The 17,703-nt window shown below is 54.8% G+C and overlaps 1 protein-coding gene across 2 annotated transcripts; it reads right to left on the bottom strand.

Annotated features, from left to right (window-relative positions):
* Nucleotides 1-1,831: 1,831 nt before the first annotated feature.
* On the bottom strand, nt 1,832-17,375 carry PDLIM4 (PDZ and LIM domain 4). Of its 2 annotated transcripts, XM_030317773.1 has the most exons (7): nt 17,253-17,375; nt 11,772-11,923; nt 7,708-7,786; nt 3,110-3,291; nt 2,742-2,905; nt 2,288-2,405; nt 1,832-2,146 (listed from the first exon to the last, which is right to left on the bottom strand). In XM_030317773.1, exons 1-7 carry the CDS (start codon nt 17,343-17,345, stop codon nt 1,942-1,944), a joined length of 993 nt encoding a protein of 330 aa, XP_030173633.1. In that variant the 5' UTR covers nt 17,346-17,375; the 3' UTR covers nt 1,832-1,941. The 2 variants fall into 2 exon arrangements, with proteins under 2 accessions (XP_030173633.1, XP_030173642.1); XM_030317782.1 differs by lacking the exon at nt 2,288-2,405 and having other exon boundaries at nt 2,076-2,146.
* Between the last annotated feature and the right edge of the window lie 328 nt (nt 17,376-17,703).

Here is a 17,703-nt window from a genome sequence, read left to right as displayed (position 1 = left end):
GAACCCGGGATCGTCCGCAGGACCAGGACTCTGGACTCCAGCCCTGTCTCTTTTCCCCTCACTTCTCAGGGGGCACCTGTCCGCTGTCCTGGCCTGTGTTCCCTCAGGGTGGGGAGGAGGCGGCGGGAGGAGAACAAATTAAAGCAGGAACACAATGTCTACAAGAAGTAAGCAGAAATAAAAATTTACGAGATTATGTACACCATGCCTGAATAAATGCAGGGTAAACACGGATTACAGTATCTTTCAGGACAGGACTCTACCTTTTACACCAGTTCTTGCCAAATGAGTCTGGAGAGTCAGGGTCACAGTTCAAAAAAGTTTGTTTGTTTTTCCGAGTCTGGCATCCTGAGTCTAAACCTCGATAATTAGAAATGTACAAGAACAGCCTTGACATGTTTGTAAAAACCAGGAACAAGGAGAGATTGGCATATTACACTCTACAACAGTAGTAATTAAGTCAACGTGATAGTGGAATAAAGTCAAGTGAAAAAGACTCCTGCAAAAGTATGAAAAGGTCCTTTCAACAAGAAGTAAATGAGTCTCGGAAAAATGAGTAAAGGGTTTAGGGCAATTCACAGGAGAAATCTTGGAGGGAGAAGACCATTCTGTTCCCAGCTGTTCACTCAGCGCCCAACAGCAAACACATTGTCGAATGAATGTGCATCACCGGTAATCAGAGGAATGCAAATTAAAGCAATCACGTATCGCATTTTACTCATCGGGTTGGCAAAAAATGAAAAGAGAGAGAGATACTATCCTGTGATAGCAAGAGCGTGAGTTAACGGGCACTGTCGTGTGCTGATAGTAAGAGGGGGAAACGATAAATCTTTTGTGGTTTTTGTGACAGTACAAAATTGAAAATAGCACAAAGGTACATTACTGAGGGCTAGCTAAGTAAACGGGGACTCAGCGAATGAGGCTGCTTCCGGCCGGGAGCAAGCTGTGGAGAGCGCAGATCCGTGTGACCTGGAGCCCAGGGCAGTTTGTTGCCTGTGAACGGCCACAACTCACCAACTCTGATATCATTTATATTTTTTAAAAAGCGCCAGTCTGTACCGGCATAAGCAACCGATCCATTAAAGGCTCCAGGTCGCCCCACCACCCGGTAATCAACCGCCAGGTCTGGAGAAGGGGTTGTGTTTACCCTGGGCTTTGGAGATTGGAGCTGCTTGAAGGGTGGGGTCCTAGGCCCTCCTCCTTTCTCTCCCTCCTTCTCCGCCTCCTCGCCCCCCCTCCCCAGTCCCTCTCCTGACTCTCACAGGCCCTCCCCCAACACTCTCTAGGCGCGCCCCCTAGTGGGGGGAGAGGTGAAGGAGAAAGAAAAAGGGGTCGAGGAAAGAATAGTGGGCAGGGGGAGGGAGAGACACATGAGAACGCCGAGAACGCGGAAGGTCAGGGGGCAGGTACCGCCATCAGCAGTCCCAGGGATTTCTGCCCCCCCCCCCCCACTTCAGCAATCCCACCTGCAGCTACTAGGGGCTGCCCTCTCTCTGCTGGTGGCCAGAGGAGACCTTTCCCGTCTGTGCTTACTTTTGCCATACCTCTGCATACACGATTCCTCTCTGTATAGTCCTCAGTTGACACCTTCTCTGACTCCACCCAGATCAGACCCCTTGGTGTGACATCAGTCATAGCACCCCAGATCGCACCTCCCTACTAATATAACTGCCCCTTGTGATTTATGTCTGCCAGCCATCTAGGCTGTGGCCTCCTTGAAGACAGCACAGCACCTGTCTTGCTCACCAATGCACCCAGTACCTAGGACATAGAGGCCACACTCGGGAGTCATGGCCTGTGCTAGAGGGAGGCAGGCCAGGGCACGGACATGTTCAAGGCCGAGCTGACGGAGTTTATTAGAGAGGCAGGGGCAAACATATTTACACGGGCCGAGTGGGGGCATTAAAAGCAGAAGCAGAGACTGGAAGTTCCGGGAGCAGCTCAGACGAGTTCCACCTTGGCATTGGGGTATACCGCCACTACATCGTAGCCCTCCGGCGGCTTGACGCGAGCCTTGGCGTGGCTCTCACAGTAGAGCCGCTCGTCCAGAAAGAAGTAACCGCGCTGCTTAAGGTTCAGGCCGCAGTCGCTGCACATGAAGCACTCCGGGTGGTAAAGCTTGTCCCGAGCCTTGACGATGGTGCCCCTGATGGGGAGACGGGGAGAGAGGGCTGCTTCCGGCGACTGATAGACGCATTCGTGAGCGCTCCCATCCGGGGCCTCAGGGCCTCGGGCGGGGCCAAGGGAGTACCCGGGTCAGGGTGGGGAAAGCAGGGTGTGTACTCACACGATGCCATGGCCACAGCGTGTGCATTCGGGCAGTCCTTGCAGGCCACTCAGCGGAGTGCCCAGCTTGCTGGCGGTGGGCTTGAGGTTGCGGGGGCCTCCAGGCCCGGGCCGCTCCCCTGAAAGCCGGAGCGCAAGTGGCATGAGCCAGGTGCAGAGGTGAGAAAAGGGAATAACTTCAGTTCTACGCGGTGTGGGTTGGGCCCTGCTTCAGGGACCACCAGCACTGCGACTGGGGACGAGGTTTGGAGGGCATGCGACCAGGGACTGCGACAAGGGTGGAGTGAGAATCAGCACTCACAGTTGCATTGAGCGGTGTGGGAACGCTGGGAGGAGACAAGGCAGGGGCAGATGGCTGGGAGGCAGGGCATGGGGACGCAAAGAGAGGGGGCGGAGCAATTCAAGGCAACTGAGGGAGTGGGAAGGCAGGTGGGGCAAGTTGGCAGGAGTCTTACCGCCCTCCCCAGCCTCTAGCATGCCCTGCAAGTAGCGGAAGGAGCCTGACTGCTTGGGCTCTGCAGTCAAGGGCTCAGCCGGCTCCCGAAGCATCCTGTACACCTCGGAGCCCAGGTCCACTCCGCAGTCTCGGCTCCGCGGGAGGCCTCTGGCTGGGTCAGTGCTGCGTGAAAAAGATGCACCAAGGGACAGGGTTGTGGTACCAACCTTCCCCTCTGCCAGCTCAGGGGTCTGGTGAGGTTTCATGGATCAGAGTGAAACCAGCTGAGACCCAGAGATCAAGTGTCAGGGGTCAAGATGAGATTTGAGGGATCAGGGATTAAGATGGGATCTGGGTGTGGCTTCAAAGGCCATCTCTCTGTACTACCTGTGAAGTGGAGACACATGCAGGGTGCTCATTTGAGTCATTAAGGTAGCCTCACTGTTGCTGCCATTGTGATGCAATGGGAGGTGAGATGGCTGCCCATAAGGAGGTCCCAGGCCTGGCCTGCCATCTTCTAGCCCAATCCCAGTGGCTGAGGGCCGCCTGCTGGTCGCCGGACTGCCATCCTACAAGAGAGAGGGGCCTAAGCATTGAGAAACCCTCTGGGGTAGGGTCTCTGGCCATTACGTACACATCCCACCCTTACCCTGTTATGCCAGGCCTTCCTAGATGTTGGCTGGTTACCCTGGCTCTGGCATCTCTGGGCTGTGGTGCCTGGACAGGGAAGGGCTGAAACTTGGGACTGGTTCAACCCCAGCAGAAGTGAGAAATGACCATGGAAAGGCAGACACAAAAATCTGAGTGCCTTTAGATTCAACCTTGGCACATGAACTGTGTGGTGGTTCTCACCACCAGTGCCCGTAAGGGATAGTGTTGGGGCAGGACCATTCCAAGAAGCCTTTTAAGGCCATTGTGACTGGAGCGAAGTGTGTGGTTTCCTTGCAGAGATGGTTCTGGTGCCAAGCCTTCTTACCTGCCAGAACTGTGCTGGGTACTGTATGGGCCCATAGTCGTGAACGTGAAAAACAAACTCCTGTCCTGCAGCCAGGAAGAGTCATCAATCATTGTGTGCCCAAAGCACACAGTGAGAGTGGGAGCAGACTGAGGCTCAAGGGTGTCATTGTGAGGTCAGCCCCCTTTAGGTCTGTACCTTTGCTTCCATTTCATGTTTCCTAGCACAATATGGGTGGCTTTCTATAGGCAGAGCAGATGAGGGGCAGAGGCTGGGTCAGGGCTTAAGGATCCCCACCCCATCACCCCATGGCCAGCCTGGTGCCCTTGGCTGAAACATTTCAGGGAATGCCTTGAAAATGCCTCCTCAGCTCATGAGAAAAGGGCAGTATCTCCATAGGTGTGGATCTGAATGGGGACTGGGGATCTTTGTCCCTGAAGAGTCCAGGGCCATCTGCCCCTAGCTTGCAGGCACATATAGGTATGCACACTCTCACAAGGACTTTTACAGGCAAACACATGCACGAAGACAACACACAAGTGCCAGCCAGTCCACCAACATACACCTAATCACACATACACAGTCTCACATTCTCAGAGCCAGGGCTGGTCACCCTGGGGATGGCTATAGTAGCCTCCATGGCTGGGATGAGATTGGTGGCCAGAGCAGCCTGACTTTAAGATAAGGAACAAGAGTCCAGGCTATGAAGGTGGGTCTCAGCCTCAGCCTGGGAGATGACATGTAAATTTCTCCTTTGCTCTACAGTGGGGATGGAGAGACTAGATGGTGTGGACAAGATGTTTGTTCTAGGGGGAAAGAGCCCATGCCAGGCAGCCTCCACCACTGGGGCACAGTGGAGCCTGCAGAGCTTTATCTGGACTGCCCCTGCTTTTTCTGCAGCCTCTGACCTGGGCGGGAGCCTGGGGAATGGGTGGACCAGTCACTGAGTGGGCGTGGTACCCCCATTTCCCCCACCCCAACAGTCAAAGGGGAGGGTCTCACTGCCCAGGTGGGCCCCCATCAATGAGGCAAACAGCAGTAGGAAAGCCCTTATCCCCACTGGGCTGAACAAAAGCCCCTGAGAAACCTGAGCACTTTTGCACATGTGTCTGAAGGGCAGACAGGCAGGCAAGGCTGGCCTGGCCTATAATGGGGACCAGATGGGCCATGGGCTGTGGGGGCAGGGCTGAGCTTGGTATGGAGGAGGCTTCAACAGGAAGGGGAGTCAGAAGGTCTTGGAGGAAGGAGGCCCTCACTCACCCAGCAGGGTGTGGGAGTCCATGCAGGGTCATCAGAGCCACTGCCCCTCCCACGGCCTCCCGTGCAGCTGCCTCTCTAGGTATGAACTCAGTGGTTAGGATACACATGGTGACCTCAGTCTTTGTTTGAGTCCCAGCTCTATTACCTCTCTGAATCTATTTCTTCATCTGTGAAATGGGGAATGTAATGGTATCTATATCATAAATTCCTTGGGATAAAATGAGACAGTTGCATACAAAGCACTTCATATACTGCCTGGCACACAGCAAATGCTTGTTGGACGAAGGGCTATCACGGGCATTCCTGAGCTCCTCTTCCTATTCCTGGTTTCCCCCCTCTCTGCGCTGGTGCACTTGGTACCATGTGCTCCTTCTCTCTGAGTATCCGTCAGCTGTTGATTTGGTTCTTGAAGGCTCAGTGGGATAATCAGCAGATTGGGAGTAACTGCCTGCTTTCTCATCAGCTCCCACATGAGTGTGGTCAGAATCTGGGACACTCAGCTTGGATGGAAGTGGGTACTGAATCCAGATAAGCAGGTAGAACTTCCTAGAGGCCAAACTCCAGCTCTCTGCTGGTCTGGGAAGAACAGGCTGGTGTGCTAGGGCTGCCTGCTCTACCTGGCTTGCCTTAACCCATCACCAGGTTCTCAGCTTAAATGGCATCCTCTCTGGGAAAGCTTCCGTTATCATAATCCTTTCTCAGCCCTGGGCTGGACCACATGCCTCCTGTGTTCCCATGTAAGGCCTGAAGGAAGAACGGTCTCTCTCCTATAACCCTGCATGACCTACATGACCTATTTGCACTCAGGGGTGCGTGCCAGGGTACCTTGTGCTGGTCTCAGGGCCAATTGTGGTTTTCTCCTCCTCTGATGGCTCTAGCTGGGCCCACCCGCTCCCCACTGCAGGCGGAGGATGGGAGCACTTTGGGGACAATGAGCCCTGTGTCTGTGTTCCTGAGGACATAGCCCTGTGGGGGCTGGATGGGGGTGTTTCTGTTGCCACCCACGGAGCTCATGACTTTTAAGTACAAGGGGCGGGCAGCAGCTGAGGGGCAGCCCTGTTGCTTGTAGAAAATTCCTCTGACTCCAGCCTGAGCCACTGGCAGCCTAGTCCTCAAGGAGGTCAGAAAGGGAAAGTGTGGGGGCAGGGCAGCTGCTCTTTGGCCCCCAAGCCCACCTGCCCTGAGCCTCTCCTGAAGGACTGAACAGAGCTGAGCTTCAAATTCCAAAATTCAGACCCTCTTGTTCTATCCATCCTGCACTCACATGTGAGAGCTGGGCCTCACATATATGCCAGGGGCCTACACTGTGCTGCTGCCTTCCCCCTGGTCCATGTCAAGTCTGGTCAATTTGTCAACCCCTGCCTTCCCCTGGCACCTCCCCTGAGGTCCAAGGGACTACCAGGGCAAGCTTCAGACACACAGTGTGGCCATAAATCTCTGCAGGAACAGCTGAGGTCCTGGAGAAAGGAAACCGAGAGAGTCTCTGTGGTTCTGCCTTATCACCTCATCCCTTGCCTCTGCACTCCCACCTAGGAGCTTTCTTTTTTCTGAACCTATGATGCACAATCTCACTTCTGGGCCTTTGTGCTTCCTCATACACCTCCTTTCTCCATGCCCCTTTGCCGGACTTATTCTTCCTAGTCTTTCAGGTCTTGGCTTGGATAGCCCCTCCTCCAGGGAGCCCTCTCTGAACCCTTGGGTGACTAATGTGCCTACTTTGGACTCCTTTGGCCCTGGCTTCTGCCATCCCAGAATTGCTAAATGCCTCTCCATTTTCAGAATGGGCACTCCCTGGAATGTAGTAAGCATCTGGCCTCAGAGATTCCAGCAAAAGCAAGGTAGGAAACAAATATCAGAGCAAGATGAGGACTGGGATACGTGGTGAGGGAGAGGCCATAGCGGATCCTTCCTTCTATATAGTGAAGCCTCTGTGGCGAGAAAGTAGAATAAGCAGGCCCAGGAGGCCATAGCCCCAGATGCTGAGTCCCACAGCTCTGGCACCATCAAAGACTAGTCCTGCTCCACCTGGTCCAAACTCTGTGGCCCAGAGATGTTGAGCTGGCTCTGGATACCTCAGCCCTGTCCACTTGGCTACCCCTCAAGCCCATGGCAAAACAAGCCCTAGAGCAGCTTCTCCTTGCCCCCCTCCTCCACTTGAGGACAGTATCATAGCTATGAGTCCTGTTATATGCAGAGAGGCGACTGAGCAGACTGAGGTCTGCTAGGTGCAATCACAGGCCGGCCAGGGGAAAACTGTAGTCTTAGATAGGGCAAGGAAGTGCCTTATATTCTAAAGTCAGTCTTCAGGCCTGAGTTTGGCTCTAGCCAGGCATCCAAGGCTAAGATGGGACAGAAGAGAACCTAAATAGTCTGAAGTTACTCCATGGCTCAACGTTTCCCCCCACCCCGGCCCCAAGCCTGGTGACTTCCTCTTGGTCTGGCATCACTAGGCACCAGAGTGAAGCCCAGCTGAGTGAGTAGTAGGCTTGAGCCAAGGCCTGGCCCCATTCCTGCCCATTAGAGGTCCCTTTGTCTCAGAATCTAGGACTGCCTAGAGTACAGACAGAGCCCCCAGCAGATGTCCATCACCTGGGGAGCACAGGATGGGGTACAGACATGGCCTAGAGAAGTCTGCTGCTTCAGGCTCTGGCCTGGACATATGAAAGCCATGGTGAAGACATCTAGTGCAGTTTAACCCATGGACCAGGCCTGGCCCCTCTGCCCTGGGCTCACTCTGAACCAGGCCAGGCCAGGTGGTGTCCGTACATACCTGGGCCTCAGGGTCAATGTGGATCCTCTGTGCCTGAGCCTTGTCCTCTGGGGTACTGGGCCAGCTCCTGCCTTCAGGCCTGTAGCAGAAATTAGAATGGTCAGGTATGTTTGCTTAGTGTGCCTAATATGACTGGGACCAGGTCCAAGAGGGGCTGGGCTCTGGACCCAGAGCCCCCCAGGACCAGGCCTGGCATCGGGCACGGCAAAGGACACCACTGTAGCACTTGCCCCTGCACCAGAATGGTGGCCATTACGGCAGGAGATGGAGCTCCAGGTCAGCCACCACCTAGGGTGGGGCTGTGTGTTCCTTCCCCACCAGCTGCTCCATGCCTTTCTGGTCTCATTCCCAGGGAGGATGCAACAGAAGCCCTGAAGCTTCCCCACTTTTTTCACCCTCTCTGTGGCCCCAGCGTAAAGAGGGCGAGCTCATAGCAGGGCGAGCCAGGCCTCACACATTGATTAGCTAGGAGCCCATTTACTTATCCTCTTCCATCCAGAGCCTCTGGCCTGGCCTGGAGGTCAGGAATCCATGGGCTCTGGGGGAGGTGAAATAAAGGCTTTGAGGGGTGCGCCTCCCCTCCTGCTGCAGGCAGAGTCATCACCAGTGTCTGCCCAGCCCAGATGGGAAACAGGCCATTAGGAAATTCCTGCTTCACCATAGAAACCAAAAGCCAAACACCACTCAGGAGGGAGAAAAACATCATAAACCTGCCATAAGCGGGGCAGGCGGGGCAGGCAAGGCTGAGAAGCTATGGGCCTGGGGCCCAGTCCTGCCACTCAGTAGCCCTGTGAGGAGGCAGCTCAGGAAGGTGCCTGGACCCCAGACTGACAGGTGGGTGTGAAATGAGGCAGGTTACACCAGTAATGTCCCCTCTCATCTCAAAAGGCATCTGGGTGCCTTCCAAGGTGTCACCACTGGGCCAGCAACTCAACTCTCTCTCTCTGTCCACCACCCAGTGAAGGATTTTAACTGTCTACACCTGTAGACCACACTTACTCTATATTTCCTCACCTTTGCCCATTCCTTAATCCCCTGCAGACTAGCCTTTCTCCCCCACAGCCTTTTGCAGCCCTGTGGAACCAAAGCTCTGCTGCCCCGAGGCAACACCATCCCCACTGGCATCTGGCCCCAGCCCTCTCAGCTTGGCTCCCAAGTGACTGCCCTAACCCACAGCTCTACCTATGGCCTCCACCCACTCAGAGCTTTTCTGGGATGAATCTAGGACATCTCATGTGGCTATATGGCCTATACTTCCCTGAGGTTCTGCCCAGAAGAGATGTTCAAGCCTGAGGTCCAAAGGTCAGAGTGCACAAAGTACCCAGAGCCAAGAGTGTGGCCCAAGGCATCATATCAGAATGAAGAGCTTATTCAATCTCCATTCCCAGGCCTTCATGTCCAGCTGGACAGGTGGCACCATCTACCATCTCTAAGCAAATGATAGCCCAAGTGTGGGCCATGCAAATGCATCTTGTAACATACATAATGGGCAACACAGACCCCACCAGAAGCCCAGGGTTGGAACTGATGCCAGGAAGGTCTGGGCCTACAGAACATGTCCAGAAAGTGTGAGTTAGCTTGGATTGTTGGGATAACTGGTTCTGAGTTCTAGACAAAATAAGCATAGCAGGAAAACTGGCCCTTTCTTTCACTTTGCATCCTGTGGAGAAGTCTGTGGAGGATTAGAGCCCTCTGTACACAAGAGGATAGGTGGTCTAGGGGCGCCTGGGTGGCGCAGTCGGTTAAGCGTCCGACTTCAGCCAGGTCACGATCTCGCAGTCCGTGAGTTCGAGCCCCGCGTCGGGCTCTGGGCTGATGGCTCGGAGCCTGTTTCTGATTCTGTGTCTCCCTCTCTCTCTGCCCCTCCCCCGTTCATGCTCTGTCTCTCTCTGTCCCAAAGATAAATAAACGTTGAAAAAAAAAATTAAAAAAAAAAAAAAAAAAAAGAGGATAGGTGGTCTGGGCAGAGCTCTGGGGGGTAGGGGCACAGAATAGCTCCTTCCAGCTAGCTGACCTGGTGGATCCTCCACAGAACCCACATTGAGGGGGTCTTTGGGGCATAGGTCCTGGCATAGCAAACAGGCTACAGAGCAGGTTCAGAGGCTTACAGGTGAGATGGTACCCAGGAAAAGAAATTCTGACCCAAAGGGTCATGGTGGCCTTTGTGATCGCCCAGACTCTGCATGTGTGAGAAGTGGAGATGGGAGCTGGAGGACAGCACCCCAGATTTTCACCCTGAGCAGACCCAGTGTGTCATAAGCATTCAATCCCCAAATCACAAGACGGTCCCATTTTGGAGTTAAGGAAGCGGAGAACTTTAAGATTAAGTGATTTAAGATTAAATCACTTGCTGGAGGACCACACAGTTCTCAAGTGCAGAGCTGGGGTTTGAACCCAGATCTGTGATAGTAGAGAATGTGCTCTCACCTGCTCCATGGCCAGGCAGCATTTGGAGGCAAGGTAGAACAGATCAGGGGGCCCCTGGCTCCACACATGCTTGGCTTGGAACAAATGAGCAGGGATGAAAGGAAGGAAGGAAGGAAGGAAGGAAGAAAGGGGGACCTCCACCCTGCCCCCATGCTGCTGCCCTCCCCTGACATCATTCCCTCTGGGAACCTCCTGACTCAGGCCCCCTATAAGCCTCTGCTGCCTCCCTCACCCCACTACTACCAGGGCTTCCCTTGTTTAGCCATGTAAAAATCAAGGCCGGAGGTGAGTCAGGGCCCAGGAAACCAGCCAAGTGGGGCGACCACAGAGGCTACTCGTGGGCAGAGCAGTGCTGATGTTTTCCCCAGCCAGACTGTACCTCAGTCTGGGAGAGGGTGATGAATGTGGTCCTTCTTTAGGGAGAAGGAAACCCAGGTTCACAAAGGTCATCTGGTGTACTTAAGACCCCAAAGAGTCTGGATGAGAACCAGCTCTGCTGAACTTTCAGGCCAAGGGCTCCTTACTTTGGACCAGGTGGAGGGTACAAGGCCTTGGACTTGCAATCAGCTCCAAGAGCACAGTCAGGGGTCCTGACCCCAACCTGGACCCAGACACAAATGGATACTATCTCAGAAGCCTTCCTAACATGTTTAATGGCTCTCAGCCCTACCAGCGCTAAGGCATAGTTAGCCGTGTTGTGGTTTGGGGAGGTTTGGCTGACACACATCCACAGGGGGTCATGGAAAGTCCCTGTTAGCAGTGAACGTGGCAGAGCTGAACAGTTATGTCTGACTTCTCTGAATCCAAGCAAGACAGAGGGCAGGGAGATCCCACTCAGCCAGGACCTGGCCAACTGCCTTTAGAGCTGAACAAAGACCCAGGGCCTGAGTAAGGCTGTGAACACCCCAGGTGGACTTTGCATCCTAGACCATTTATAGGGTACAGATGGGGCTTGGCGATCCCCAATCCTCCCTTCATGTAGGCTGGATGGTATTACATAGTCTACAATATCCGGATTTAACTGGGGCAGAGGCACGGGCCATAGTGGGGACAGCTGAGAGTAGCCACAGGGTGGTAGGAGTGGTTAGCAGCCACTCCTAGGAGTGAGAGACCTGAGGACAAATTTTGCTTCCTCACTCCCTTGCTGTGTGACTTTAGACACCCTCTAACCTTTCTGAGATTCAACTATCTCATCTGTAATACAAAGACTATACTGGGTTTTACCTTATCAAGCAGGTTTGAAGGTTAAATGAGGTGTTGGACAAGAAACCACTTTGAAATGGTCATCAAGCAGATCACTCGGGTGGAGAGAAGACTGAAATCATCCCCCTCCCCAGAAGCCACCCAAGGTCTTATTTCATACTTGATTTGGGCTGCCTATCTCCTTCCCATAAGTCCCTCCATACACTTCCAGCCCTGAGCTAATAGGGAGCTTCTTCCCTTCTTAAGCCACTCCCGTCTCCAAACAGTGCCTGGCAGGCCCCCAGGAAAGCACTACTTCCGAGGACCAGGGTGCCATGAGCTGAGGCAGAGAGACTGTGTGAGGTTCAGCTCTCCCATGACACTGGCCATTTTTAACTTACCCTCCCCTTAAATCCCACCCCCCATCATCCTGGCCCAGCCTGCCCTGTGCATACCTGCTCACGGAGAGCGTGAGATGGTCATGGCAGCCCTTGATGCGGTTCTGCGCCTCCAGGTGTGTCATGAGCTCTGTGCTTTCACCATTGATGGCCTGGATCAGGTCTCCAGGGCACAGGGCGGCCAACGCAGCCTTGCTTCCAGCATGGACCTGTAGGTGGACAAGCCAGATCACTGGGAATTGGTCATTGTGTGGCCTTGCTGCAGTCTCTGCTCTAGAACCCTTCCAACCTCAGAACCTGGGCTATGTGGCCCTCCTGCCAACATGACCTGTGGGTAGGCAAGTCAAGACACTGGTTAAGTTCCCATGTGGTCTGGCTGCAGCCTCTGCTCTAAACACTCCTAATTCTAGCACCTGAAGGACTGGTGGGGTGTGAGTGCATAAAAGAGGGGCATATAAGTGAAGGCATATAGGACTAGTACAGTAGGATGTCACTCTTGTAGCCTGCATATGTGCCCAAGGACATACAAAGGACACACAGGAACACATGTGCTCCCAGATACATATAAAGCATGGACGTGTCACAAATACCCTACATAGTGCCCTACCCAGAGAGACTGCACAGAAGCCCCTTGACCTGATATTTCCTAGTGACCTCGTCTCCCTACTTGTTTCCTCTCATCCCTACCTCCCACATTCACTTCTACCTACCCATACTCTGTCCAGGCCAGTTGAATATCCAGGCTACTTACAGCTCCAGATAGTTCTCACCTCCATGCTTCTGCAAATGCTGTTCTCTCCACCTGGAACACTCTTTCCTTTGACCTCAAACCATAATTATCAGCTTACACCTCCTCACCTTCAGGTCTTAGCAGAGAGGCCATTTCCTCTGGGAGCTGGTTCTCTGGACTCTCACAGTACTCTGTGCACCCCCTTTACCATTTTCCTCCCCTAAGTGCCTCATTCTGGGTCTGTGTCACCACCTTTCTAGTCAAGTTCAAGGCCATCTACTTCCAGCTGCCAGTCTGCACTCCTGAGTCACAATTTCACCTCTACTTCCTCTGCAGGATAGACACTCAGGCCACTCCAATGCCACTATTGACTCCAGTCAAATGGTGTCCATATATGGAAACTCTTACAATACTGGTCCCCTCATGAGAGCCATATGAGGTTGGGGAAAGGCTCACAGGGAGGCCTGAGTAAGGAGTCCAGGGGAATTCAGGCAACAGGGAACCCTTCGCCCTATCCCTGGTTCCACCACAGCCTTTGGAAATAGACTTTAGCCACCCTCATTTTTTTTTAATTTAGTTAAAAATTTTTAATGAATCTCTATGCCCAACATGGAGCTTGAACTGACAACCCCAAGATTAAGAGTCACATGCTCACTGGAGCACCTGTGTGGCTAGTTCGGTTGAGTGTCTGACTTTGGCTCAGGTCATGATCTCACAGGTTGTGAGTTTGAGCCCCACATCAGGCTCGCTGCTGTCAGTGCAGAGCCCACTTAGGATCCTCTGTACCCCCCTCTCTCTTCTCTTCCCTCGCTCATGCTCTCTCTCTCTCAAAAAGAAGTAAACGTTAAAAAAAAAAAAAGAGTCACATGCTCACCAAGTGAGGGGCCCTGTAGGCACCCTCATTCTTACTCAGCCTCTCCAGTGGTGCCCAGTTCTCGAGAGCCGCCAGTGACCCTGTTCCTATTGCTGGGGTTGGGCGCTCCTGGACGCCAAGCTAGGCTCAGCTTATCCAGCTTTCAGCAGTGAGTGGACAAAGCTGAGGTGGTAGCAGCTTCTTGGCTGGAGTCCTGATGCGGGGAGTGCCTAAGCTGACCTGCCCTGAAATATTTTTGCCCCAAGGAATATTTTTCTAGAGTATGACACCCTCAGCCAATAGACCACCATGAATGCTCATTCACAGGGCCTGGCACCTATACAAGCCTGTTCTCCTGGGGAAGCACCCACTAGGCATCATTCCACCCTCTACTCAAGGTCCTGCTCCAGGCCCCTATCCTTTATGGATACATGCTCTATGACATGGCCTGGGCTTTACCCATAACTAGTTCATGGCAAACTTTCAACCACCTGGTGAGACAGAGGCTGTTCTCATCCCTACAGATGAAGTAAGGGAGACTTGGGGGAAGGGACACCTTGCCCCAGTCCCCAATGCTGGAGAGAAGTATTCTTCTTCAGGGGGGTGGCTAGCTGCAGGATGACTCAGCCAGCACAAGGGGTGCATTCAGGCCCCTGTGGGTGGAGGAAGTTCTTGAAAGCAGGGGTGGCTGGGTCTCAGCCAACTCCATTAGCTCGGGGAGTTCTGGTCAGAGAGGGCATGAGGCCAGGAAACCATGACTCTCCCAACTGCCTTTATATGCATTGTCTCATTAATCCTCAAGGAAAGCCCATTTCTTAGATGAGGAAACTGAGGTCCAGAGAAGTGCAGGACACTCAACTGATAAATGGCGGAGTTAGGGCTTCATTCCAAGCCAACTGGTTCCAAGTCTTATCTACTAACCACTGTGTGATTTTCTCTTTCCGGGGAGAGACAGTGTCACAGGTAGAAAGATTGGCATGTATAACGGCTCGTCTGGGAGAGAGAGTAAAAGCAGGCTCCTGAGGTTGGAGCATCATTAGTGAGGAGACAATGGAAGAGAAGTCAGAGAAGAAGCAGGGACCAGAACTGCAGGCCTTGTAGGCCCAGGTGAGAAACTGGCATTTCTCCTGGGTGGTCTGGAACTATGGAGGGTTCTAAGCAGGGAAGTCATAGGACACAGATTAATTCAGGCCTATCCCTCTGACTGCTGAGTGCAGGATAAATAGATGCGGGGGTGTCTGGGTGGCTTAGTCAGTTAAGTGCCCGAGTTTGGCTCAGGTCATGATATCATGGTTCGTGAGTTTAAGCTCCGCATCAGGCTCTCTGCTGTCAGCATGGAGCTTGCTTTGGATCCTCTGTTCCCCTCTCTCTCTGTACCTCCCCCTCTCACGTGCGCGCGCTCTCTCTCTCTCTCTCAAAACAAACAAACAGTTTAAGAAAAATAGAAGGAAGGGAGAGGGGAACAGTGACGTCAGCTGGGAGACTGGGACATGAACCAACCCCCTCACCTGTAGTAGCTACATTTCCAGCCCCTGCTCCACTCTGCCCAGCCTAGATGCTGTGATAGGCTGGGAGTCACAGAGTCCAGTGCCATACTGTCCCATCCAGTCACAGCAAGTTCCAGACAGGTCTGGACTCCTGGCCCTGCTCTGCTCCTCTGGATACACTCACTACCTTAGCTCCTCTGAGCCTTAGTGTCCCCATCTATAATGTGAGGCCGGAGGGAGTCCTTACTTATAAGGGCTCTTGTGAGGACTACCTGAAAGAATCAAGGCAAAAAGTCCCCACAATAGGTTGGGCACATGGTGGTGCTCACTCCAGGCTCCGGTTGCTGGGGAGCTGGTACCAACACCCATTAGGGTGGGGCCTGGAATGCTATGGATGCCCAGCCAAGACCAGCAACCACTATAGTTCACAGAGGAAGAAGCCTTGGGCAGTGTTCTTGGGGGCTCCTTGAAGCTTTGTGAGCTGAGGTTGCAAGGCCCCAGCTCTGCCAGGCACCCAGCCTCCACCCTGTCTGAGTGTGGCTGTCCCCACAGGGAGGTAGGTGGGAGGAGGCCCTGGAAGCACGGAAGGAGTTGGATCTTCAGCCCCCTTGGTAAGGACACTCCCACATATCATCAGTATCTGTAGACCTGCCCTTGAGGTACCTGTTGGGCAAGCTGTGGCCTGTGTTTCCTCAGCCTGGAGATCTCCCTAGATCCCACTCAAACCCAGGCTCAGGCATCCTGGCTCCTTGGGTCTGAGCTGCTGCTACATGACTTTGGGGGACAAGGGGGGTTCTTCCTGGCAAACCCTCTCCCAGCCTGGCTACTTGCCTGCCTGCCAGGGACCTACATCCCTGTCAGCTCCAAACAAGGCCTCTGCTGCTGCTGCCACTGTGACGTGTGGAGGCCTTTCCTCCGCGGGCAGGCAGCCGCGTGGGCAACAGATGTCTCTGCTCCCTGCCGCCTGTGGCCGTCAGCCGCCGCCACTGAGCCTGTCAGCGGCCTCACGCCTAGGGTGCCTGGCCTGCTGGCTGGCCTAGCACCCCCACCAGCCCGCTTTGGCGGACACACAGCAAGACACACATGGAGACAGACACAGAGGCACGCGCGCACACACACACACACACACACACACAGCAGTGTGCCTCAGGGAAGTGGGAGATGAAAGGCTCCCGGATGTGTTAAAGGCCCACCTCACTCAGCCCCAGGAACCTGGTGGCCGTGGGGTAAGGGCAGATGTGGGAAGCCTCCCAGGACAGCTGGGCCTGCCTGTCACCCTGGCCCCCAGAAAAGGGATTCCACAATTCTATGCTCCACCGGGTGCCCACCCCCTCCTAGGAAGTGGAAAGAAGTCTCTGAAAGCCCAGCCTGCTTAGTCCAGCCTCCGCGGAGAGAGGTGGCAGTAAGGTGGGGGAAAGTGGTTCTCAGTTTTCCTGACACAGGCCCCCAAAGATCAGAGCAGCCTGTGTGGGGATAAGGGATGGCCCTCAAATGGGCCCAGGGCCCCTCTGCTCTTCCCTCCAGACTGAGAGCCTTCAATGGCAGGATCTCTGTTTTGTCCTCTTTTGTCCCTTAGTCTGGGACCCCAAAGGGCAGAGTCTGACTCCCCTTTTTTAGCCCTTCAAACTAAGGGACCCCAAGGGTGGGCCAGGATCCTGTCTCGCCCGGATTGGGTACCCCTTCTTCAGGGCCTGAATCCCTTCCTCTGCTCCTCTTCCCTCCTCAAATTAGCCACCGCCCAGGATTGTGCCCCCTCTGCTTTCTCCTCTGTCCTAAGCCTGGGGTAATGCATAGCCCTGGAACCTTGAGGAACTGGGCTGAGGCTATTCTGGCCTCTGACCTTGTGTTGTCTTGTGGGCAGGGGTCTCACATCCTCACAGTAAGTCTCCCCTTTCCCTTCCCCTGGAAGCCCTGAATTCCTCCTGGTCACTTCCCCATAGGACAAGTGAGGTCATAGATGAGAGTCTGACCAAAACTAGAGTGAGGAAGTGGATGGCTCTTTCTCTTTTCATATCCAGAGAGGACCCCAGACCTCCCTGGGGTCACCCAGCTCTGCTGGCAGGGACTTTTGTTAGAAGGGGGCTCTCAGTCATTTCGCCCCCAATCCTGACTGGGTTCAGCCTAAGCAGCGTTTCTGGGCCTCTGTCGATGGGTCCAGACCCCTGGCCCACGACTGCGGTCCTTCCCTGGCCTGCAGTCACTCCCCCAAAATGAGACCAGCAGGGAGGCTGGTGAACAAGGGGGTGGGGATCCTTCAAGGGACAGGGCAGGCAGGCCCAGCGGGAGAGAGGGGGGGCGGTTGGGGCCCCACACTGCCATGCCTGGAAGCCTCTAGAGCCTGTGTGTCTCCCTGGCCATTCCTTGGCCTTCGAACTTCAGGGACGTCGGGGATCAGGGTCTCGAGTGGACCGCGAGGGCAGGGTCTCAGATGGAGGACCTTCCCGCCGCCCCGTGGCCATCAAACTCACCCGCGAGATGGTGAGGGGTGCGCTGAAGTCCCGGCCGCCTACTAGGCGGAAGCCCCAGGGTGAAGGGCCGCGCAGGGTCACGGAGTGGGGCATCGCGGGCCGGAGCCGGAGCCGGACACTGAGGAGCCGCCGCCGCCACCGCCGCCGCAGCCGCCGCCTGGACGCCGCGCCCCGCCCCCGGCCCGCCCGCCCCCGTACTCCCCTCCACCCAGCCCCCGCCCCGGCTCCCCGCGCGCCCGGATTGGCTCCGCGGCCGGCCCGCCCCGCCCACTTCGGGGGGCTCTGAGGACCCGCCCCTCAACCCTGGCGCCTATAGCCCAGCACCCCCGCGGGGTTCGCGGAGACCCCGGGACTGGGGCAGCCCCGACGTCAGGGATCCTGCCCTGGCCTCGCTCTGAGGTCCGCGGACCCAGCGCGGCCGCGGAAGGTCAGGCACAGGCCCTTTGAAGTC

The sequence above is a fragment of the Lynx canadensis genome, chromosome A1 (assembly GCF_007474595.2).
Source record: "Lynx canadensis isolate LIC74 chromosome A1, mLynCan4.pri.v2, whole genome shotgun sequence".
NCBI lineage: Eukaryota > Metazoa > Chordata > Mammalia > Carnivora > Felidae > Lynx > Lynx canadensis.
Note: the sequence above shows the minus strand (reverse complement) of the source record. Positions and strands in the feature narration are given on the sequence as shown.